Source organism: Electrona antarctica (assembly GCF_951216825.1).
Source record: "Electrona antarctica genome assembly, chromosome: 8".
NCBI classification, from domain to species: domain Eukaryota; kingdom Metazoa; phylum Chordata; class Actinopteri; order Myctophiformes; family Myctophidae; genus Electrona; species Electrona antarctica.
The window spans coordinates 45,127,790-45,147,215 of record NC_136789.1 but is presented as its reverse complement, the minus strand read 5'-3'; the positions used below and the strand labels follow the sequence as shown (position 1 = coordinate 45,147,215).

Below are 19,426 nucleotides of genomic sequence, written 5' to 3'. Positions count from 1 at the left end.
ACAGTTAGCCTGGCCAAATGGTCATTGAAGTGTCACTGTAAATAGATATAGTGAGCTATGGTGGGGGTTCGGTTCAGTCTGTGATATGAATGTGTTGGATATGTTCAATGTGCTTCACCAGTAGCTCATTTATTTCAAAGACTATTCCATTTTGAATTACAACCACTGAGCTGGCCACCATATTGAATCTGAATTATTTACACTCATAAATAGAATTGGTTAGTTGGTACACACACACACACACACACACACACACACACACACACACACACACACACACACACACACACACACACACACACACACACACACACACACACACACACACACACACACACACACACACACACACACACACACACACACACACACACACACACACACACACACACACATGCAACCGCATCCAAAAACACCTAGTACATACCATACAAATCACACATAGCACACACAGAGCTTGCTAGTTCACAACCATCACATCATATAGTGACTATATATTATAGTCTATCCAGCCTTTTGTGTGCACGTGCAGCTGATGCTGCATAGACTCCTCCTGTCCCCAGGCCTTCACTGAGCTCATTTAAAACACACTAATTGCTGTCTAGAACTAACAGGACCAGCCCAGAGACGTCCACAGTCATTATAAAAATACAATTAAACCAACACAGCCTCAGTCACGTACACCTGTGCGTGTGCATGTGTGTATGCAAATACCCACACTCACACACTCTCTCTCTCTCTCTTTCACGCACGCACGCACGCACGCACGCACCACACACAGACACAGACACAGACACACACACACACACACACACACACACACACACACACACACACACACACACACACACACACACACACACACACACACACAGTGTAACTGATTCTAGATCAGGTCAGGTGGCAGAGCAACAACAAATGTTTCTATGTGCTTGATGATATTTGAAGTCTGAGTTAAGGTCCTTCCTTACAGACTCCACTGAAAACCATTGCTGATGCGCAACCTCCCTTTCTCATTGATGTTATGCAAAATATTTGCCAGCACATTTTCGTGTTGTTTATTCGCCAATCGCCACACGCCCGGGACCGTAGTTGCGCATGGGTGTCGTGACCCAAAAATAGCAGATCTACAAGCTCACAATGTGCGTATTTGTTCATGTGAACCGAAGGATTCTGCTTTCAAAAAGGGAGTCCCTGAAAACTTTCCCTTTGCAAATACATTTTAACCATGGGATGAATAATTATGACAAATGTCTGTGGGGTGACTTGTATAATTCCAGGCCTGCTTAATTCAAAAGAATTCAAAATATGCGCATATTTGGCCAATAAACCTTCCTCCTTTATCAGAAGCAGTGCAGAGTTCAGAGCCCAGGCGAGGACCGTCTCACATCAGGAACTGGAAGAGAAGACGTATGGAGGAAGAAAGGATGAGAAAAGAGAGAGTTAGTAAGTCAACCCTGTCCGTTTCAACAGAGAGGGGACAGGTAGGGTGGATGTGAAGATGTAGGAGAGAAGAGAAGGATAGAAGAGAGAGAGAGAGAGAGAGAGAGAGAGAGAGAGAGAGAGAGAGAGAGAGAGAGAGTGTTCGAGGTCAGTAATAACAATATTTCTTGTCTAGCCAGTCACGGACATTCTAGAATTTCCATTCTCTTCTTAATCTATGGGAGCTTCGGTGACCCTAATGTATGTATCTCCCTCCATTCTAAACGCCCCCGTTCCTCTGTGTCCCTTCCCCCATTCTCTCTCTCTCTCTCTCTCTCTCTCTCTCTCTCTCTCTCTCGTGCTGTCTAGAGAGAATAGATGAGCAGTGTGTGGCTTTTTTCAGGCTGCTGAGAACCGCAGAGCACTTCACACCCTAATGACACCTCTCACACACATATGGCCCTGCCTGTTAATGGAAAACACACACACACACACACGCACGCACGCACACGCACACACACACACACACACACACACACACACACACACACACACACACACACACACACACACACACACACACACACACACACACACACACACACACACACACACACTATGGAAAAGAACACACACGCATGACATGTGCATGGTGTGTGTCTGCATGAGTTTCCACAAAAAATCCATAGCTAAAGAACAACAGTACAGCCATAAAGTTAATACAACTTACTTCACATGGATTTAGACATAAACAGGACAGTAAATATTGGCTTAGAGATCAGACCAGAAAAACTACTGGCATGGACCAGTGACACCTCATCTCTTAAACCTGTATCTGTCTGATTTATGAGTTGTCAATGCTAAGCCAGGTTCATCCTTTATAGCCCCTCTCTCCCTCTCATATTGTTTTTGAGCTGGCCAGTAGAGCATTGTATTGTATTGTACTATCTATAAATGCACAGAGTCCCTATGTAATCCCCATAACTCGAGAACCGTTCGCCCCACCGACTTCAAATTCGACACGTGGTGTCGAGTCGGTCGGACCCACGGTTGTCCAGAACGGCCCCAAAAAGGACTCTGCCCGGGCTCTGGACAGGGCCCCTGCACAGGGTCCATATATGGAGCTGGCCTGTTCTGACATCATTCTGAAGTCTGCTTAGACTCCAGATTTGGGCATGCCTAACAAAGAAAGGGACACATACATAATATCTGTGTGGGGCATGCAATTCCAACTTGCATCGTTCCAAGTAGGCCAGTGCCCAACGGGCACCGCTGTAGACGCACCACCGGCACTGCTTTGGTTACTGATAAATATCAAGAGAAAGGGCCATTTGCCATTAGTAAACTATGTTACTATGGGTGTTTTGAAGAAACTTGAAGGTATGGGTGAAAGCATCTCTCTGAGAGTGTGATAGTAAAAGTGAGAGTCAGTGAGTGGTAGTACTCTGTCACTCACTCACTTCCTCTAGTAGCTCCCTGCCATATATTTGCTTAGATAGCATTTGCGTAACGGATTCTAAAAACTGTCGCAGTCAGGAGAATGTGTGTGTGTGTGTGTGTGCGCGCACACACGTGCGTGCGTGTGTGCAATGTGCATGCAATGTGGGCCTGACTCTCAGACGGCATGTACGCACGTGTGTGTGTGTGTGTGTGTGTGTGTGTGTGTGTGTGTGTGTGTGTGTGTGTGTGTGTGTGTGTGTGTGTGTGTGTGTGTGTGTGTGTGTGAGTGAGTAAATGAGTGCCAATTCAAAATTAAGAGAATCAATGACACATTTAGTGCAATATTGCAAGGCCCATCACTCGTTCTTTTGCTGTGATCTACATCAATTTGATCTGGCCGTGACTATTCAGAAGTCACAGTATATCAACATTTGTATGATACATAATACTGTATGTAACTACATGGAATCAATGTCCAGCCATAACTGTCTGCATTCGCTAATCTAGCAAAGAGGGGCCCAATGGCCCATACTAAAATGCTATGTGTCTCAAAGTTCCATAATCATAAAGAAAAATACATGGTCACACATTGAAAGGTGTTAGCTAAGTCCTAGGTTTGTTCAACATCCGAAGAATATTTATTGCATGTCATCATTTTGTTTATTTTTTCAAACGGTGGCCATCTCATTGGAGAATCAAAGGAAAGAAATCTAAAAAGCTCACAGCTTGGAAAAGCTAAGTGCGTTATCAGTGTGTACAAGAGTTATGACCCAGCTTGTTGTTCAGGTCTCTCTAAGGACAAAGGTTACCTTGGATGTGAGATGATTATAATAGGATAAATAGGCCTTAATAACAAGACTGATTCATGCTTCGTTGTGCGATGGTGTCACACGCAAATAGAATGCAAATAGAAGCTCACAATGCGTCATAATGTGTGGCACAGTCATACAACAGAGCATAAATTGGCTATTAGGGTCCTTTGGGGATGGGGCATTCCACCATGGCCTGCACACACAAACCACTGTGTAACATGGTTGTAACTAAGCTAACTTAACTAAACTAACTGAATTACTAAACTAAACTATCTCAATTCAATTAGACTACGCTGTAACCTCAAATCATCGGATCTCACAATACATGACTCACTGTTCCTGTGAGTTCAGTATCTGCAGCTTGCCGGAAATACTGGACATTGTGAAAACAAAACATACAGTAGCATAAACATGAGATAAGAAGTGCAATGTCAGACGATGAGGAACCAGCACTGAGGTTTAACCACTTCAACCTAACGGCCGCTAATCTGCGGGAACATTCGCCAGAAATAGCCAATCTACAAGCTCACAACCCGCACGCGTTGTGAGCTTGGCTACTTTTGGCGAAGAGATTTGGTGACGGGGAAAAGGCACTCTAGCCTCATGAGCCAGAGCTGAGGGCAGTGGTGGAAAAAGTACTCACATTTTGTACTTGAGTAAAAGTATCAACACTGCAATATAGAAATACTCTGTTATAAGTATAAGTCCAGAATTCAACATTTACTTGAGTAAAAGTACAAAAGTATTGGCATTAAAAGGTACTAAAAGTACCAAAAGTAAAATAACTCATTATGCAGAATGTCCAATTTTAAAATGTCAAATGGCTAAAAATCTTTTGCAAATAGCAGATCTACAAGCTCACAATGCATGCAACGCATTGTGAGGTTGTAGATCGGCTATATTTAAATGGTCTAAATGTATATAGGGCTGAAGTGGTTAATGTATGTTTTGTAATAATAATCAAAATCTACAAAGTAACTAGTAGGCTAACTCAGGTTTTCAAATAATTGTAGTGGAGTAAAAGTAGGCTACAATATTTGCCTCAGCTCTGAAATGTAGTGGAGTTATGGAGTAGAAGTAAAAGTACAGACATTTTTAAATACTCCAGTAAAGTAAAAGTACCTCAAAATTGTACTCAAGTACAGTACCTTAGTAAATGTACTTAGTTACTTTACTTTCCACTGGCTGAGGGGGATCAGAGGTCAGGTCACAGGGGCCTTGTAATTAGCCTTTCTACCCATCCCTGTCCAGCCACCCGTGTCACGCAACATTGGCACCATTTATGGCATCTCACCCCTGACCTGTGACCCCCGGTGTCTAAAATATCCGCTCAATGTCTGCAGCAGCAGTAGCGGACACACCGCCACCGGAAGGTGAACTTTCACCCCAAAGCATAGGGAGAGAGGTCGTAGGGAAGGGAAGGTGGTGTGAATAACTGACCCAACAGAAGAATGCAGTCTAGATTGCTGACATGGAACTCCCAACTAATTTAAAAATTGTGTGTGACTGTGTGTGTGTGTGTGTGTGTGTGTGTGTGTGTGTGTGTGTGTGTGTGTGTGTGTGTGTGTGTGTGCACGTGTGCGCACGTGCGTGTGTGTGTGTTCAACAAAAATGCCTGCTATGGGTGGCTCAAATATTCCGAAGTGGAAACTTCAGAATTGATGAGAACATTTTGCACGTAAACATTTGGTCAAAATATCATAATCGGTGGTCTAGGACTCTCCAAAATCAGGATCTGTATCGGACCCAGAAATCTGCCATCGGTTGGGCTCTACTTGAAAGAAAAACGTTCTATATTTCATATAAATCACCTTTATGGATAAAAGATGCACGGATGAACAGCGCATTACAGCAGCATCTGTGTGGAAACAAGTGAAAGCCTGTCTGATCGCAGTGCGGCTGGGCCGTAGCCTCTCTGTCCTCCCTCAGGGGGAAAGCAAGCGGGCCTCCTGCTGAAATGTGACCACACTGGTTCATGTCAAGAGGAGCTTTGGAGCACAAGTCTTGATGTAAATAGAAAAAGACAACCCCATGACTGTTCACCAACAAGCAGGTAAAATCGCTCACACACACACACACACACACACACACACACACACACACACACACACACACACACACACACACACACACACACACACACACACACACACACACACACACACACACACACACACACACACACACACACACACACACACACACACACACACACACACACACACACACACACACACACACACACACACACACACACACACACACACACACAGAGAGAGAACTGAACTGAACACTACGAGACGAAAACACTCTCTCTCACTTACGTAACTTTGCCGAAAACAGGAATCACCAGTTTGTGTGTGTGTGTGTGTGTGTGTGTGTGTGTGTGTGTGTGTGTGTGTGGGGGGGGGGGGGGGGGGTAGTTTCTGTTCAACTACAATTAATTGCAGGTGCAAGATCTCCCTTTCCTAAAACACACAACATAATGTGTGTGCGTGTAAAAAATAAAAAAGCACCGAACCCTGTGTGACAGGTTCACCAGCAGGTGTGACTGATTGGACTACACACACGTACTGTACCTTACTGCAGTGCTTCTCAACCTGGCGTTAGGGAACCCCCTGCACCTCATTCTTGGGGGGGTACCCAGTGGGTGGGGGGGTACCCAGTGGCAGTGATGTGACAATTTAAGGACTTTTAAGACCTTTTTAATACCTAAAAAAAATACTTAAGATCACAACGCCTCGCAATGCCTTCACAATATTTATGTGTCAAACTAAATGTAATGCCTCAACAGTTCCAAGTGCTTGTCGGGGTGGGGGTCCCCAGTTGATCAAATATGATCATTTCCAGGGGTCACGGCCTCAAAAGGGTGAGAACCACTGCCTGTAACTACAAAGCTACAATAATACACACTAAAACCACAACACGATCACTTCTAAAGTAACAGAACACCCAGATTATTGCCTTTAAACAACTTCCCATGGTGTTTAATCACACAAGACACGTCTTGTCTTGTTCATACACTGCTTAGTTACAGCTCATATCTATAGGTTATTTTGTACAGATGAAAGAACTAAACGAAAAACAACCCCTCAAAAACAACATTCAGGTGAGGTGAAAGCTTTCTTCTTAGCCAAATACCCATCTGACATACAGTAGATAATGGTGGTTAAAGTAAACGAGGGGGGTATAACTAATTCTAAAAGGGCACTCCAGACAGTTTTTACGTTGCTTGATTCATGTTTGATATTCATTTTATCAGACACAAAGCTTTTTTCAATTCCTTTTTGAATTTTTTGGGGATTTCTTTTTTCATTAAATAATAAATTACCATAAAATAAATGAAAAGCATAATTGAAAACAAAAACACATATTATGAGGACACCAGAACCAAGGACGGGTGTTTTTGCTCCATCATGGCTAAAATGGACTTTACAATGGGTTTGTATAGGAAGGGGGCGTGTCTGATCAAATTAATATCAAATATCTAACTACAGAATCAAGCAACTTAAAAACGGTCAGTGCTGCACACAAGCCAGAGTAGATGTTAAAATGCCCGAAAGTGAAATTTCCCTGTAACTATATTATATTGTATTGTATCATGAACTGCCCTCCCTATACATGGAAGCAGTTTGGCTTGTCTGTCCTTTACTGTCATGGCCCGTACTTCTCCCCTCCACTCCCAGTTCCATTGGCGAGCTCTATTATTCAACAACTCTACTGCCATCAAACACTCTCAGGCTATTTTTATATCAAGCTTTTACACTCAGCCTGTCTGCACGCTCCACTGGCTTCATCTGTCCACACCACCAATACAACCATTTCAACTCTCATGCACTGAGTGCTGCTATGAGTTCCTGGTCCACAGTGCATCCCTTTAGGTCAGTGGTTTTCAACCAGTGGTCCGGGGACCACCAGTGGTCCTTGAGGGGGTTCCAGGTGGGCCCCAGCTAAAGCGATGGAGAGTAAGCAAATGGACCCTTATTAGTTATTGAACTCGTGAGAGCGTAACATGAAACCAAATGGACCCGTAAAAGTCCATTTGGATTTTGGAAGAGTTCAATTATTGTTAAACATCTGCATTACGTGATTTACAAGAAGTCTACACAATTAGAGAATGTAGAATAATTGTTATTTTGATCAACGTTTCAATACAGACAACAAAATATTCTTTTGTCTCGGGTCTGAGAGGCTAAATCTCGTCATTTGGTGATCCGTGGCTCAAATACAGAATAACTAACGGGACTTGATACAAAAAGGGTTGAAAACCACTGCTTTAGGTGCAGAAAGAGGCTGCAAAGACACTGCAGGTACGCACACAGGGGTTCACAAACCTTTGCATAGTTTATGTTATATGCATTCTGCTCGTGGCCTGAGTTCAGACAGAGTTTGAGTTTACTGGATAAAGAAGATCACTGATGACTACACACCAAATGCAGTCATTGTGAAATGCAATTCATATGACTCCCAACCACATCTGTTCAAACAGTGAGACAGTGAATCATCACAGTCATCTTGATTTGCACTTCAAAGGATGTCATGTACAGATGGAGTGGGGGAAAAGCTCCCGTTTGCAGTTTTCAATGTAAACAAATTCGATTGGTGGTCCAGCTGAGCTTTGCTAAGAATGTTATTACAATATTACACTAGCAGAATTGTTCCAGCAAATATTTCTGATAAAGATCGGTTGAAAAATCCCCCATCTGCAAAGATCATCTGTGTGGATGTAAACACACACACACACACACACACACACACACACACACACACACACACACACACACACACACACACACACACACACACACACACACACACACACACACACACACACTCTCTATAGCTGGAACGAACCTCTCTGGGGGTATTGTTTCCATTGAAGAGGCTCCAATCTCTCATTTTCCCTGGAGAAGAGGAACCAGTGCCAAGCTACTGCACATGGGGGGCGTCCTCCATCCATTCCCATGAAAAGGAGTGGGCTTTTGGAGCATGTAATTTCAGCAGACATACACTGACCATCTGTAGACACAAGGGTGTGTACTTGAGTGTCACTGCCAGTTAAACGTGCACGTTGGGTTTGACAATACAGGGTAGGCCACAGCTGTTTGGGCGAATATCACAGATGAAGAGCAAAGGCCATCATTCCAATTTCAAATCAAAACTTCCAATCATAAAATGTCATTTATTTTTCATCAAGTTGGCCACCATGCACCTTTTTGATATGGTCATGACAGCTCATGTTTATATTTAATGGATTTGACTACATTATGTCATGGGAAGAAAATGCTAGGCATATTTGGTTCTATGAAACTGACTGAATACACTTCTGACTGAACACCAACTTCAATAAAACTAAAAGACACACTCATACACCATAAAGATTTAAACTAGAAAACACACAAATAAGACCTCATGGTGAGTGAAAATGTTGGAAAAAAAAATATTGCTGTTGATGGAACAAAGCATTGGTTTTGATTTGCGATGCAAAGAGTTGCACTGCCCTCTAGTGGAGATGCCAAGAATCACATCAAAACATGAGAACATTCAATCGTGTCCCATAATTGCATTCACCTGTGGGTGCCACCCGAGTACACAGAAAGGATTGATTAGCAATTGTTATTGTATATATTTTAAGTACATTTATATTGTTATCATCATGTATCCATTTGTTTGCGACATACTAGCGTCATGTCCAGCGTCATGTCTCACGCTACAGAAACAGGAGATAGGCTCCTGCCCTATGAGCCTCATGGCTCGGCAAGGCTACTTACTACTTACTATCCATTTGTCATGTTGCAAATTGCAATGCATACCGGTAGTCGAAAACCAATTGTAGGCCTACTGAGTCTTTACATTTACTTTAGTATAATAGGATGGAACGTAAACATAATCATGCATTTCGTAAGAGAATGCAATTAACTTCTTGACAGGGAGTAAATATTATTTTCTTACCGTCACCTCTCCTCTACGTTTCCACTTAACGGTTCCTCCGTGAATGCAGCGGGTCAGGGGGTAGAGCCTGGTACACATCGCATTGCGAGTGCGACCCCTATGATTGCGACGTTTTGAGCTTTTTCTGCCGAATGTTCTCGATCAATGCTGTCAGAATAGCGTTAAAGTGGTTAACCTCAAAGTAGGCTACATTAATTCCACCCACTTCTTTACACTTGAAAACAGGTAATGTGACCAAGCTGATTCTGATTGAGTGCAAGAATATACTGCTAGTCAACAGGACCCACCAACCAAAGACAATTGGATGGTCATAGAGGAAATAGGATACATAAGGAAAAACTAACATTCTTAGACTACAAGAGGTCAGAGGACAAGTTCTATAAACATGGGAATAGTGGGATATCTCCCTCCGGCCCATTGCTAATGTATGAGAACATTGTTTTTTATTGTAATATGGATGCAGCACTTTGTTTTTGTTCTTGTCGTCTTAGTTTTGTTTTTTGCAGTTAGTGAAAAAATAAATAAATACTGCTAGTGTGAACATTGCAACATGTTCCCGATTTCAATTATGCAATAGCACTGGGTTCCATCCCATGCACTAGGAAACCAACAACAGGATGGAATAATAAATATTGTACTACCGTTTATTAACATAAACAGTCTAGTCACATTTCTATGCATAAGCTACCCTTTTTCTTAAAATGTATCGAGGGTTAATGACGTGTAGCTTAATTTCTGGATTTGTTTTCAATAACACAAGTCCCCAAGTTCAAGTTGCTCAAGGGTAAAAATGCATACTATAGTATGCAGTCACAACCAGGTCTTGGTTTAAGTTATCAACATTTGAACTGCATGATATTTATTTTGTATGTTGCATCATTGCCTGTATATGGTGAATGTTCCACAATGCAAACAAGCCCTTGGCTTTTTGTGATTACAGCATTTGTATCGTACTGCAAACAAATGGTTAACCCTGTAATAATTCTGAATACTTATTTAGATAGACATGAAATTTAGTCAGTGTACAGAGAGGCCATTTATTGATTTTCATAAATTTTTCAACTGCACAAACCTTCACAGAGTACCCTACCAGTTATTTGGAACAAAACTGATAAGTGAACTTACAAAACACGCATACAGACAGACATAAAAGAGGAATGGGAATAAAGCAAGGCATCTAAAATCTCTAAGTGCTTTCTTCTGTGGTCAAACAAAGACATACACAGCAATCTAAGGACATTCGGTTATGTGAGCTTATTCGGTTACACGCTTTGTGGCAGCAGTGGTTTCCAGTGCTGGGAGATTGTGCGCAAGATAGCAGGGTAGGTTGTAACTGGGTAATGCCGATGACACCACAGGGTCGTTACTGCGTAATCATTACGCCGTAATGCCAATGACGCCACAGGCCAGACGTCCTCCGGCGTTGCCCGTCTTCAGACTCTCATCGTTGCCTCCTTTTCCCAGGTCGTCAGCCTTCTCATGGATCTACAGAGAGAAGAGAATGTAGCAGTGAACCGTGTCTGGGAGTCAGACGGACACGATATCTGAATGCAACAGTCCTCACACCAAAGCAAAAGACAATCATGGATCATTAAAATAGCTTTCTAAGGATGCAACAATCCGTTTAGTACATTTTAAGTTTATTGCTAAATGTACATGATTCAGGCAAGCGGTAGCCGGCAACACCTTCTGGACCGCATGGTAACAAACAGTGCAGAGTTTGACCGAATGGCAGGACTAAAAATGTCGCATACGATGTATTCAAAGTAATTTCAAAACGTTTGAGCTCCCCACCCCACAAACATACAATACTTTGTGTCACAAAAACAAATAAACTGAAAAAGTGTCATAATTGAGTAGGCCATGTACTTGACAAAGGAAGTGCAGTGTAAAAGTAATACTAGAAAAGTCCTCAGAGCACAGGTCTCCGCCAAGCTAGGTAGTAGAAGTCATTCTAAGACAATCAGGATGAAGTATGAAAAATCGGACAGGTCCGACATGATGACATGACTATAGAAATAATGTTTAGCGATTTGCATGATGTTTGGACAAAATCTGTAGGACCAAGTTCTGCAAGAGTGGTTTGGTCAAAGACAGACCGTGAAGAGGCTGTCCCAGGACAACACCTCAAGAACACCTCGTTGTAAAGGTGATTAATGAACAATGATATAAAAATACAATACCAAGTACTTAATAGTAATATTGAAGGGGATACATAATTGACCAAATCGGCATGACAGAGGTAGAAACATGTCCTTACCACCATTGTTCTGCCGATGATGGACAGCGGTCCATTTAGGGTAAGCATCTTGTCTGTGATGCTGATTTTAGCTACGTTATCATCACCTGCGGTGACGTTCCCCAGGTCTCCTACATGCCTGAACAAAAACAAAGGAATATTAACTATAATATCAACTCATGCCAGGTAGAAACACGTTTAAAATATCACTGCAGACAAGGAAAGTGTAATTTCATTTTCCCCATCTTGTTCCAACCACAGCAATCATATCTAACCACAATCATATCAAATGTTTCAGTAACACCACAATGTGCCGTTGTGAGCTCGTAGATTACCTGGGTTCTTGTATTGTATATAGGGGGATCCTAGATCACCTCATAGGCTCATATAAGTAGTGTTTGAAAAATAAACAAATAATCCCATTTCTGTCAGGAGGGTGGCTGTGTGTGTTGTTTATGATGTTCATTCATATTTGATACAGCCCGTTTCTGGAGAAAATGAAATAAATTCTGCCACAAAAGTATTAAAACTACACTTCCGGGTCTGAAATCAATGTCATTGCTAATATACCTCATGCCCCGCTGTCAATACATTCCTGATATTCCGAGTTGACGCCAGCTGGCAGTGACTCCGTAATGTAACGAAACATTAAATATTGATAACAAAGCTTAATAATCATGGCAGTTTCCGTTTTTGACATAAGGCATTTTTTACAGAAGGAAAAAAAGCGTGGAGAGGAGAGAATCACTATTTTATCCCATTTGTCTGTCCAGGTGTGAACGTCAGGAACAACATGACCCAGACATGACAGTCATTCACCAGCAAAAGCCTATTGTGTGTGCGACGGGCAGCCACCCCGCCCACCCGGAAATGTAGTCCGAGTTGTTTGACTCGTTTCTATTGTGTTACTCTTTGGGTATATTTGTACATTCAGATGATGCTTCATGTCCATACGAGTAAAATCGGCTCCGACATGACCATGGAGTATTTCTCATAGACATAATTATATAAAGACTAGATGGCTCAAGGCGGAGTCTCTGACGTTGTTCACCGGGCAGCCATCTTGCTGCAGTCCTACAGTCCTGGTGATCAGCTCAAACAAAAACACTCATAATTCGCTCAAATTGACAGATTTACAAACAGTTTGGTTTATTACAAATGTTATCAACGTGGCTATTATTCAGGATGCTTATCTGCTCAATGTTATTTTTATATGATCTTCAAGCATATATATATATATATATATATATATATATATATATATATATATATATATATATCCTTGTAATAAACACAGAACCAGAACAGATAAAGTTGGAAGCTTAAATTTGTGTGACCAACACACAATACACTGCAGCCCTAGTGACTATAAAGCTAGGGCTGCAGATTCCCAGGCCTACAAAGCAAATGCATTGTCAGAGCAAAACATTCAGTTAAAATTCAGCAAATTCCAATTTCCCCGCCACAATGTTTTAATGCAGATCATTTCAACGAAGCATTTACATTCAGTGTTTCCCCCAGGAAAAACAAAACATAAGTCTAGGTGTCAAAAACCAGACATATACACACTCCTGTTTAGAGTATAGGGCATGTGACAGGTTGGGGTCACATAAATGATAGAAAACACAACTACTGTATGCTATAAAAACCACACTGTATGTGACCACCAGTCAGACATGGATGGTGTCACCAAATTACCTTAACCCTTGAACTACCGTTGACGGATTGGATTAATTAATCCAAACCTACCGTTGACGGAATTGACGGGCTGGTTTAATTCCCTATAATCGGGAGCTTAATATAACAAAATGTAGCAACTTTTGGCTAACGGCCGATGCAATCGACCTAAAACCGGCCGAAATCCGCGCGTGCACGGTCGATCACGCACGTGCGTGATGGCGCATGCATCGCTGCGTAAAATGCGATATTTTGGGCTTGATTAGAGCTTAATTTGACTTAGTTATTTGGTCAAAATCGGCATAATGGTGACGTTACCGCCACCATCAGGACTGATTGTCCCAATACTATAGTCTTGCCCCGTGAAAATGAGATATAGTGTGTATATCGCGGATTTTTCTTTTGGCATTAAAATTATGAATTAAAAATATGAATATATGTCACTGAAAAGCTGCTATTGGGAGTGGAAGTCCAAGGGTTTAACAGAATATCTTCATGGTGACAAACGGAATAACTCCAGGATTAACCAATAAAGTACCGTAATGCAAAGCAGGTATAATGAGGGTCAGGTTAGTGAAATGTAATTTAGTTTAGTTGATTACAACCTATAGCCGAAGAATTTCACCACATATGACAACTGTTGAAAATAGCAGTATTATCAGACAGTTTGCTACAGGTTAACACTTGGATGTGAGCCTCAAGTCAGACCTAATTTACCTGTCTACATCAGTAGGACCAGCATGAGTCTTGCTGTGGGGGTTGAAGTGAGGGCCTGCACTGATGCACCCTGGGAAAGGAAAGTTTAATTTATTTTTCAGAATGGATACTTAATTTTGGAATCATGAGAAACTGTCAGAATGCTTACCATTGGTGTTATCCCCAAAAGCATGGACATGGAAACCATGTAACCCAGGGGCAAGACCAGCGATCTCTCCAGTCAACTTCACAGGGCCTAAATCACTCTGTACATAAAAGATGAGGAGAACAGGGGGGGGGGGGGGGGGGTTGGGGGGGGCTATTACATAACAATTTGTAAAAGGTTCCTTTATACAAAAACAAAGAAACACCTAAAATAATTTCAAAACGAGTAAATACAAAACAGTTGTCACAAAGAGTCATATCATAGTCGTGACTTTTGACAATTTGTTCCAAAGCCTACGGCTCTGATGGGAAAGAAGGAACATCACACTTAATTAAATTAGCAACAAACACAGACATAAGACTACAACAGAGAGACAGAATCAAACCCTTGACAGAAAACAGAGTTTCATCTGTCCCAGTCAGCAAGATAATGTTCAGCAGTACAGTAGAGAAACCAGACAACTCCAATAGGGCGTGGGAGAGAACTACAAAGTGGAGCAGAAAACCAGAGTGCATACTTTTTTTTTTGTATGCTCCTCCTACGTTTGGACACCTTATCCTTGGAGAACTACAGCCACTCAGGACCACAAGCCTGGTGGCTTTGTGTTGATTCAAAACATTCATCCTTTAATAAAATCTATTCGGCCTGGGCCATGGCTCAGTGGTCCAGGCACCTTGGCTGGTAATCGAGTCTGGCAGTGTGCCGCGGGTTCGAATCCCGATCCAGACGGCCTTTACTGCATGTCTTGCCCCATCTCTCTCCCCATTTCCTGTCAGCCTACTGTCTGTCCCTCCATAAAAAATATAAAATAAAGGCGAAAGCCACAAAAAAAAAAAAAAACATTTAATAAAATCTATTCACTCAAATATCGATTTTATGTTTTAATGTCAGAAAGACTGCCGTTATCTGGCTGCCTTGACGTGTATGATTCAACTTTGTGGTTTATATCGTTTATAATAGTTTTAAAATGTTCTAGTATCAAAAAAGCAAAATATTGCACTTCAGTTTTCACTCCGGTTTATGTCAGCTCATTCATGCTACATAACGGTCCTAAACCCATGAGGCCATCTGAACAGTGAAGTAATGTTCCATTCACACGGGCAGATGCAAAGCTACAGTCTGTCTGATTCATTGTCAATGGAAGCCAGCGACATTTGCAGCTGCTGCAAAAGATACTGTAGCTTTGCATCTTCCCGTGTGAACGCAGCATAAGAGTCAGTGTCACAGTCACATGCTTGTGAGTCGTGACACCATGACACATGCTCGTGACACTGCAAAGCAAAGGCAACCGATTGTCTTTTTTGCACCCCGAGTCTGTGAACAGACAGACATTACTACGATGGACCATTATGCAGTCTCACCGTCTGTCCCCATTATAACCAATCCCTAACCCTGCACTAACCTAAGGTCGGAATTATGAGCGGACCCAAACCGACCAGCATGAAACTTTGCATGTAAACTCCAGAGAGGCCAAGGAAGAACCTCTACCCCAAAAACTCCCAGGTGACCAAGGAATAACTAGCCTAGAAGACCAGACGGATCTGCCAGTGCGAGAAAACCAATTAGCCATATTGTCTGGCCACTTGCAGTGTATGCAGAATGGATCCGTTCTCCGTTTTGCACAAAATTGTCATAAAACTTTGCACGCACAGTCCCACTAGGCCAAATATAAGAACTGGTACCTTTCATTTCTCAAATAGGCCTCATGATGGCGTATGGGTAACCGTAGGCAACCTGCCCTGGCAGGGATCTGCACAAGGTGCACACTTGTATAGTTGACATACATAATGTATGTCAAGACTTAAAATGAACCCCGAGTGTTTTACTTTCCTTGTCTCGTAGGCTATGCTGCAAGGGCACTGTCAGGGGAAATCAGGGTTGGGAGAGGACATCACAATGACTCAGCAAAAACATTAGTAGTACACTTTGGTTAAATGGGCATGATGAAACCATAGACTGTAGGTTAAAACATATGCAAGAACTAACATTAGATAAGAGCAGCTTGTGCTTCATACTAGTGTCCTCATCGGTCATATAAGGTCCAAAAATAATCTACAGCTTGAAGCAGAAGTCTTTATCTTAAAACTGCAGCCCATTCATTCAACTGAATCCGCCTTGTTTTACAATCTACTACAGTAAAGTACAAACTAGATAAGATGTGAATAGGATTATAGGAACATACCATTTTGAAAATTAAGTAACAAAAACAGACGATGATAAGAGGATGAGATGAGATCTAATATGTGGGGCTAATAAGATTTAATATGGGGCTAATAAGAGGACATGCTTGTGGAAGGGGTGGGGGGTTTGACCATAAGTTAATGTGGGCATTTACAACATTATTCTCTTTTGAACATAATACATTAGGAAATAACTCATTACAATAGTAAAATTTGTGATGTGATTTAGGATACAATGGTTACCGGTAGGCCTATGTGGTTATTGCCGTTAACTAGGAGTTTAATCTGATCAGGGATCAGGCTATGTTATGACGTTAGCTGGCAGACTGATGTAACGTTACTGAATGTAGCTTATGCAACAGACGATTTCAAAGTAGTATCTTTAGCTGCATGTTGTTTACGTTACGCGTCGTTAATAATTCATCAATTGATGATCAAAGGTGCACAAGGTGCGTGCGCAGCCCTGGCTTGTTTAAAGGTGGTGACATTTCTGTTAGACAGTAGATTATTATATTACAGTCAGCTACCCATGCAATTGCAAACATGACCTAACGTTGACTTCTGCAGCACAACAGTGGTACCATATTACGGTCGGATATTTTATTTTGTATACTGTAAACATTCATTCATTTAGCCAGGTCGGTGCTATAATCCGTGGTCTCGTGGCGCGGGTCGTGCATTATGGTAGTGAGTCTGGTGACTTGAGCTCCAGCCACGGCCCGGCCGGGTGGAAGAGTGCAGAGTCAGAAAGCGTGTTCGTCGTGACATTACCAGAGTTATTAGAATAGAACAATTCACACATTACCTCCTGCTCGAAATACACTGTTCCGGCGACGTCTCCCGCTCCCTTCAATACGCACACTGCTTTCACCATGTTTGCAAAATAATCGTCCTCACTCGACTGCGCGTCTATGTTTCTTATTTCTTCTTCGTTGCCGGGCGAGAGAGACAACCAAGCTATGTATCTGCTTGGTGGGCGGGCTTATTGCACTGCTGTCCAATCAATCCAAATTATCCAGCCAATACCAGAGCCTTCTATTAGATGGCTCTGGCCAATACCAAACAAAGACGAGAACACCACCACATACGCAACGTTTTGATTGGCATAGATGTTGTGCACTGAGTTGACCTCGGGTTTACACAAGAACTGAGCAACTACCTTGCACATTAAAAATCACACCCGTGTGAAGTGAGGGGCGCTCTTATCATTATCATACATCATCATATGATCTCATGAACAACTGAATTTATCCTTCCTCTTCGATGTCTCTCTTTTGACTATCCATGGTTTGGTTGCAGCCGGCGAAAACAAGAGTTCTCAACAGGCCCACCTGTCCATTCAAACTCTAGATGGGTCTGCCCCAAAGTTATTAGTGCAGCTTCACCTGGCAGCCGGCGAAAACTAGAGTTCTCAACAGGCCCGAAAATGAAGGCCCGGCCATACCTGGGCCTTCATCAAACCCTGTACACTCAAGAGAATGTCCCCGGTACCACCCTTAGATCTCCATATACTGTATGGAGCTGACCTGTTCAGCTCCATACATTCCATGTGTTTATCTGGCCTCATCAAGCCCTGTACACTCAAGACATGCTCCTTATAGCTATTACGTTCTCAACAGGCCCACCTGTCCATTCAAACTCTAGACGGGCTGTGTGTCCCTGGCTTAGCCCAAGGACTGTTTTTCGTGAAAAATTAATGCTTGGAATGGATTCAGAATCATGAAAACCCCCTAGTTTGACACGTCACATGCTACTTAAAGCATAATGAAATTTAGAAAATGTTGCCTTATATAGGTCGTCAATGGTGGCCATTGCTTTTTCAAAACTTTCCCCTCGGACAATTCCAGGCAACTTTTCTTCTGTTATTATTCAGGATATATTGAAGATACAAAATCAGCTCGGTTTGTTTTTTTGCAATTAGTTTGAGGTCAAATGACATTACTGGACTATCATGGTTACTCTGCTTATTCCTGTTTAACCAGTTGCTCTGGGTAGATTAAGGGTCTGTTAAATGCCTAAATTGTAACCAAACCAACTTTTAAACAAACAGAAATGGGAAAAAATGAAACAGATTTGGTACAAAAATATTTTATTAAAAACAATTTACTATGGCTGAAGTATTGGACATGTCATGTTCAGGGCATTTTTTCTTTTTTTAACAAATCATACAAACATTTTGTTAGCCTAAGTATGAGAGGATTTAAAAAACAGTTAAAGCAAAGGAACTCATAGTTTATCCTTCTGTGACAATTGGTTTCTCTCTTTGATCAACAAAAAGGATAAACAAAAAGGGGGATTATAAAGAAAATTATTACACCTTGGAATTTCAAGTGATGAAAGCATATTTACAGCAGCGTGTCATAAGTTACACTCTTTCTTTCATCTTATTTAAATGTGCACTTGGTTTCTTCGTTTTAAAACGAAAAATTAAAGAAAACAATCCAAGCATTGCCGTAGCTAGGTAAAGTAGGGCGTTATCCGATTTCAAGTGGTTTAAACCGAGTAAGCCTCTCTAAACAATGTGGTCCATAGTTACTATGGATCCATAGGGAAGGAGCCTATGTCCTGTCTTGAGTCTTGAGTTTAAACCAAACTTACCAAACATTACATTAAGCATTGTGTCCATCACAGATATCATTTGTAAGCTCAATTCTGCTATGGGGTGAATATATTCCAGCTTTATCAACCTAGCCAACACAATAAACTGAATTCTGTGTTAACTTAAATCCAGTGGCAACAGAAACATCTTGTGTGGGTTGTTTTCCAATTATGCTGTGTGGTCATTAAAAAAAACATATTGGTTTGAAATGCATCCGTTTGTATTGTAGATCCAAGAGTGAAA

General features: G+C 41.8%; 2 protein-coding genes across 2 annotated transcripts in view; both read right to left on the bottom strand.

Moving 5' to 3' along the window:
* LOC306927561 (rho guanine nucleotide exchange factor TIAM1-like) overlaps positions 1–9,751 on the bottom strand; it is a 121,606-nt gene extending 111,855 nt beyond the window's left edge. The window contains exons 1-2 of the transcript XR_013790536.1: positions 9,627–9,751; positions 8,529–8,693 (exon numbers count right to left, since the gene is read on the bottom strand). The gene's annotated coding sequence lies outside the window, so the exon portion shown is untranslated. The remainder of the gene's footprint in view (positions 1–8,528; positions 8,694–9,626) is intronic.
* An 898-nt stretch (positions 9,752–10,649) lies between these two features.
* sod1 (superoxide dismutase 1, soluble) lies at positions 10,650–17,551 on the bottom strand. The gene is made up of 5 exons (XM_079507253.1): positions 17,390–17,551; positions 14,408–14,504; positions 14,260–14,329; positions 11,887–12,004; positions 10,650–11,111 (listed from the first exon to the last, which is right to left on the bottom strand). Exons 1-5 carry the CDS (start codon positions 17,456–17,458, stop codon positions 11,004–11,006), a joined length of 462 nt encoding a protein of 153 aa, XP_079363379.1. The 5' UTR covers positions 17,459–17,551; the 3' UTR covers positions 10,650–11,003.
* Between the last annotated feature and the right edge of the window lie 1,875 nt (positions 17,552–19,426).

Bases quoted from the DNA above. Each gene is read 5' to 3' on its own strand.
- sod1 (XM_079507253.1), bottom strand. From the start codon at position 17,458: ATGGTGAAAGCAGTGTGCGTATTGAAGGGAGCGGGAGACGTCGCCGGA. The intron at 14,505-17,389 runs GTAATGTGTGAA...TTTTATGTACAG, and splicing joins CAGTGTATTTCGAGCAGGAG to AGTGATTTAGGCCCTGTGAA. The intron at 14,330-14,407 runs GTAAGCATTCTG...TTCCTTTCCCAG, and splicing joins TTTTGGGGATAACACCAATG to GGTGCATCAGTGCAGGCCCT.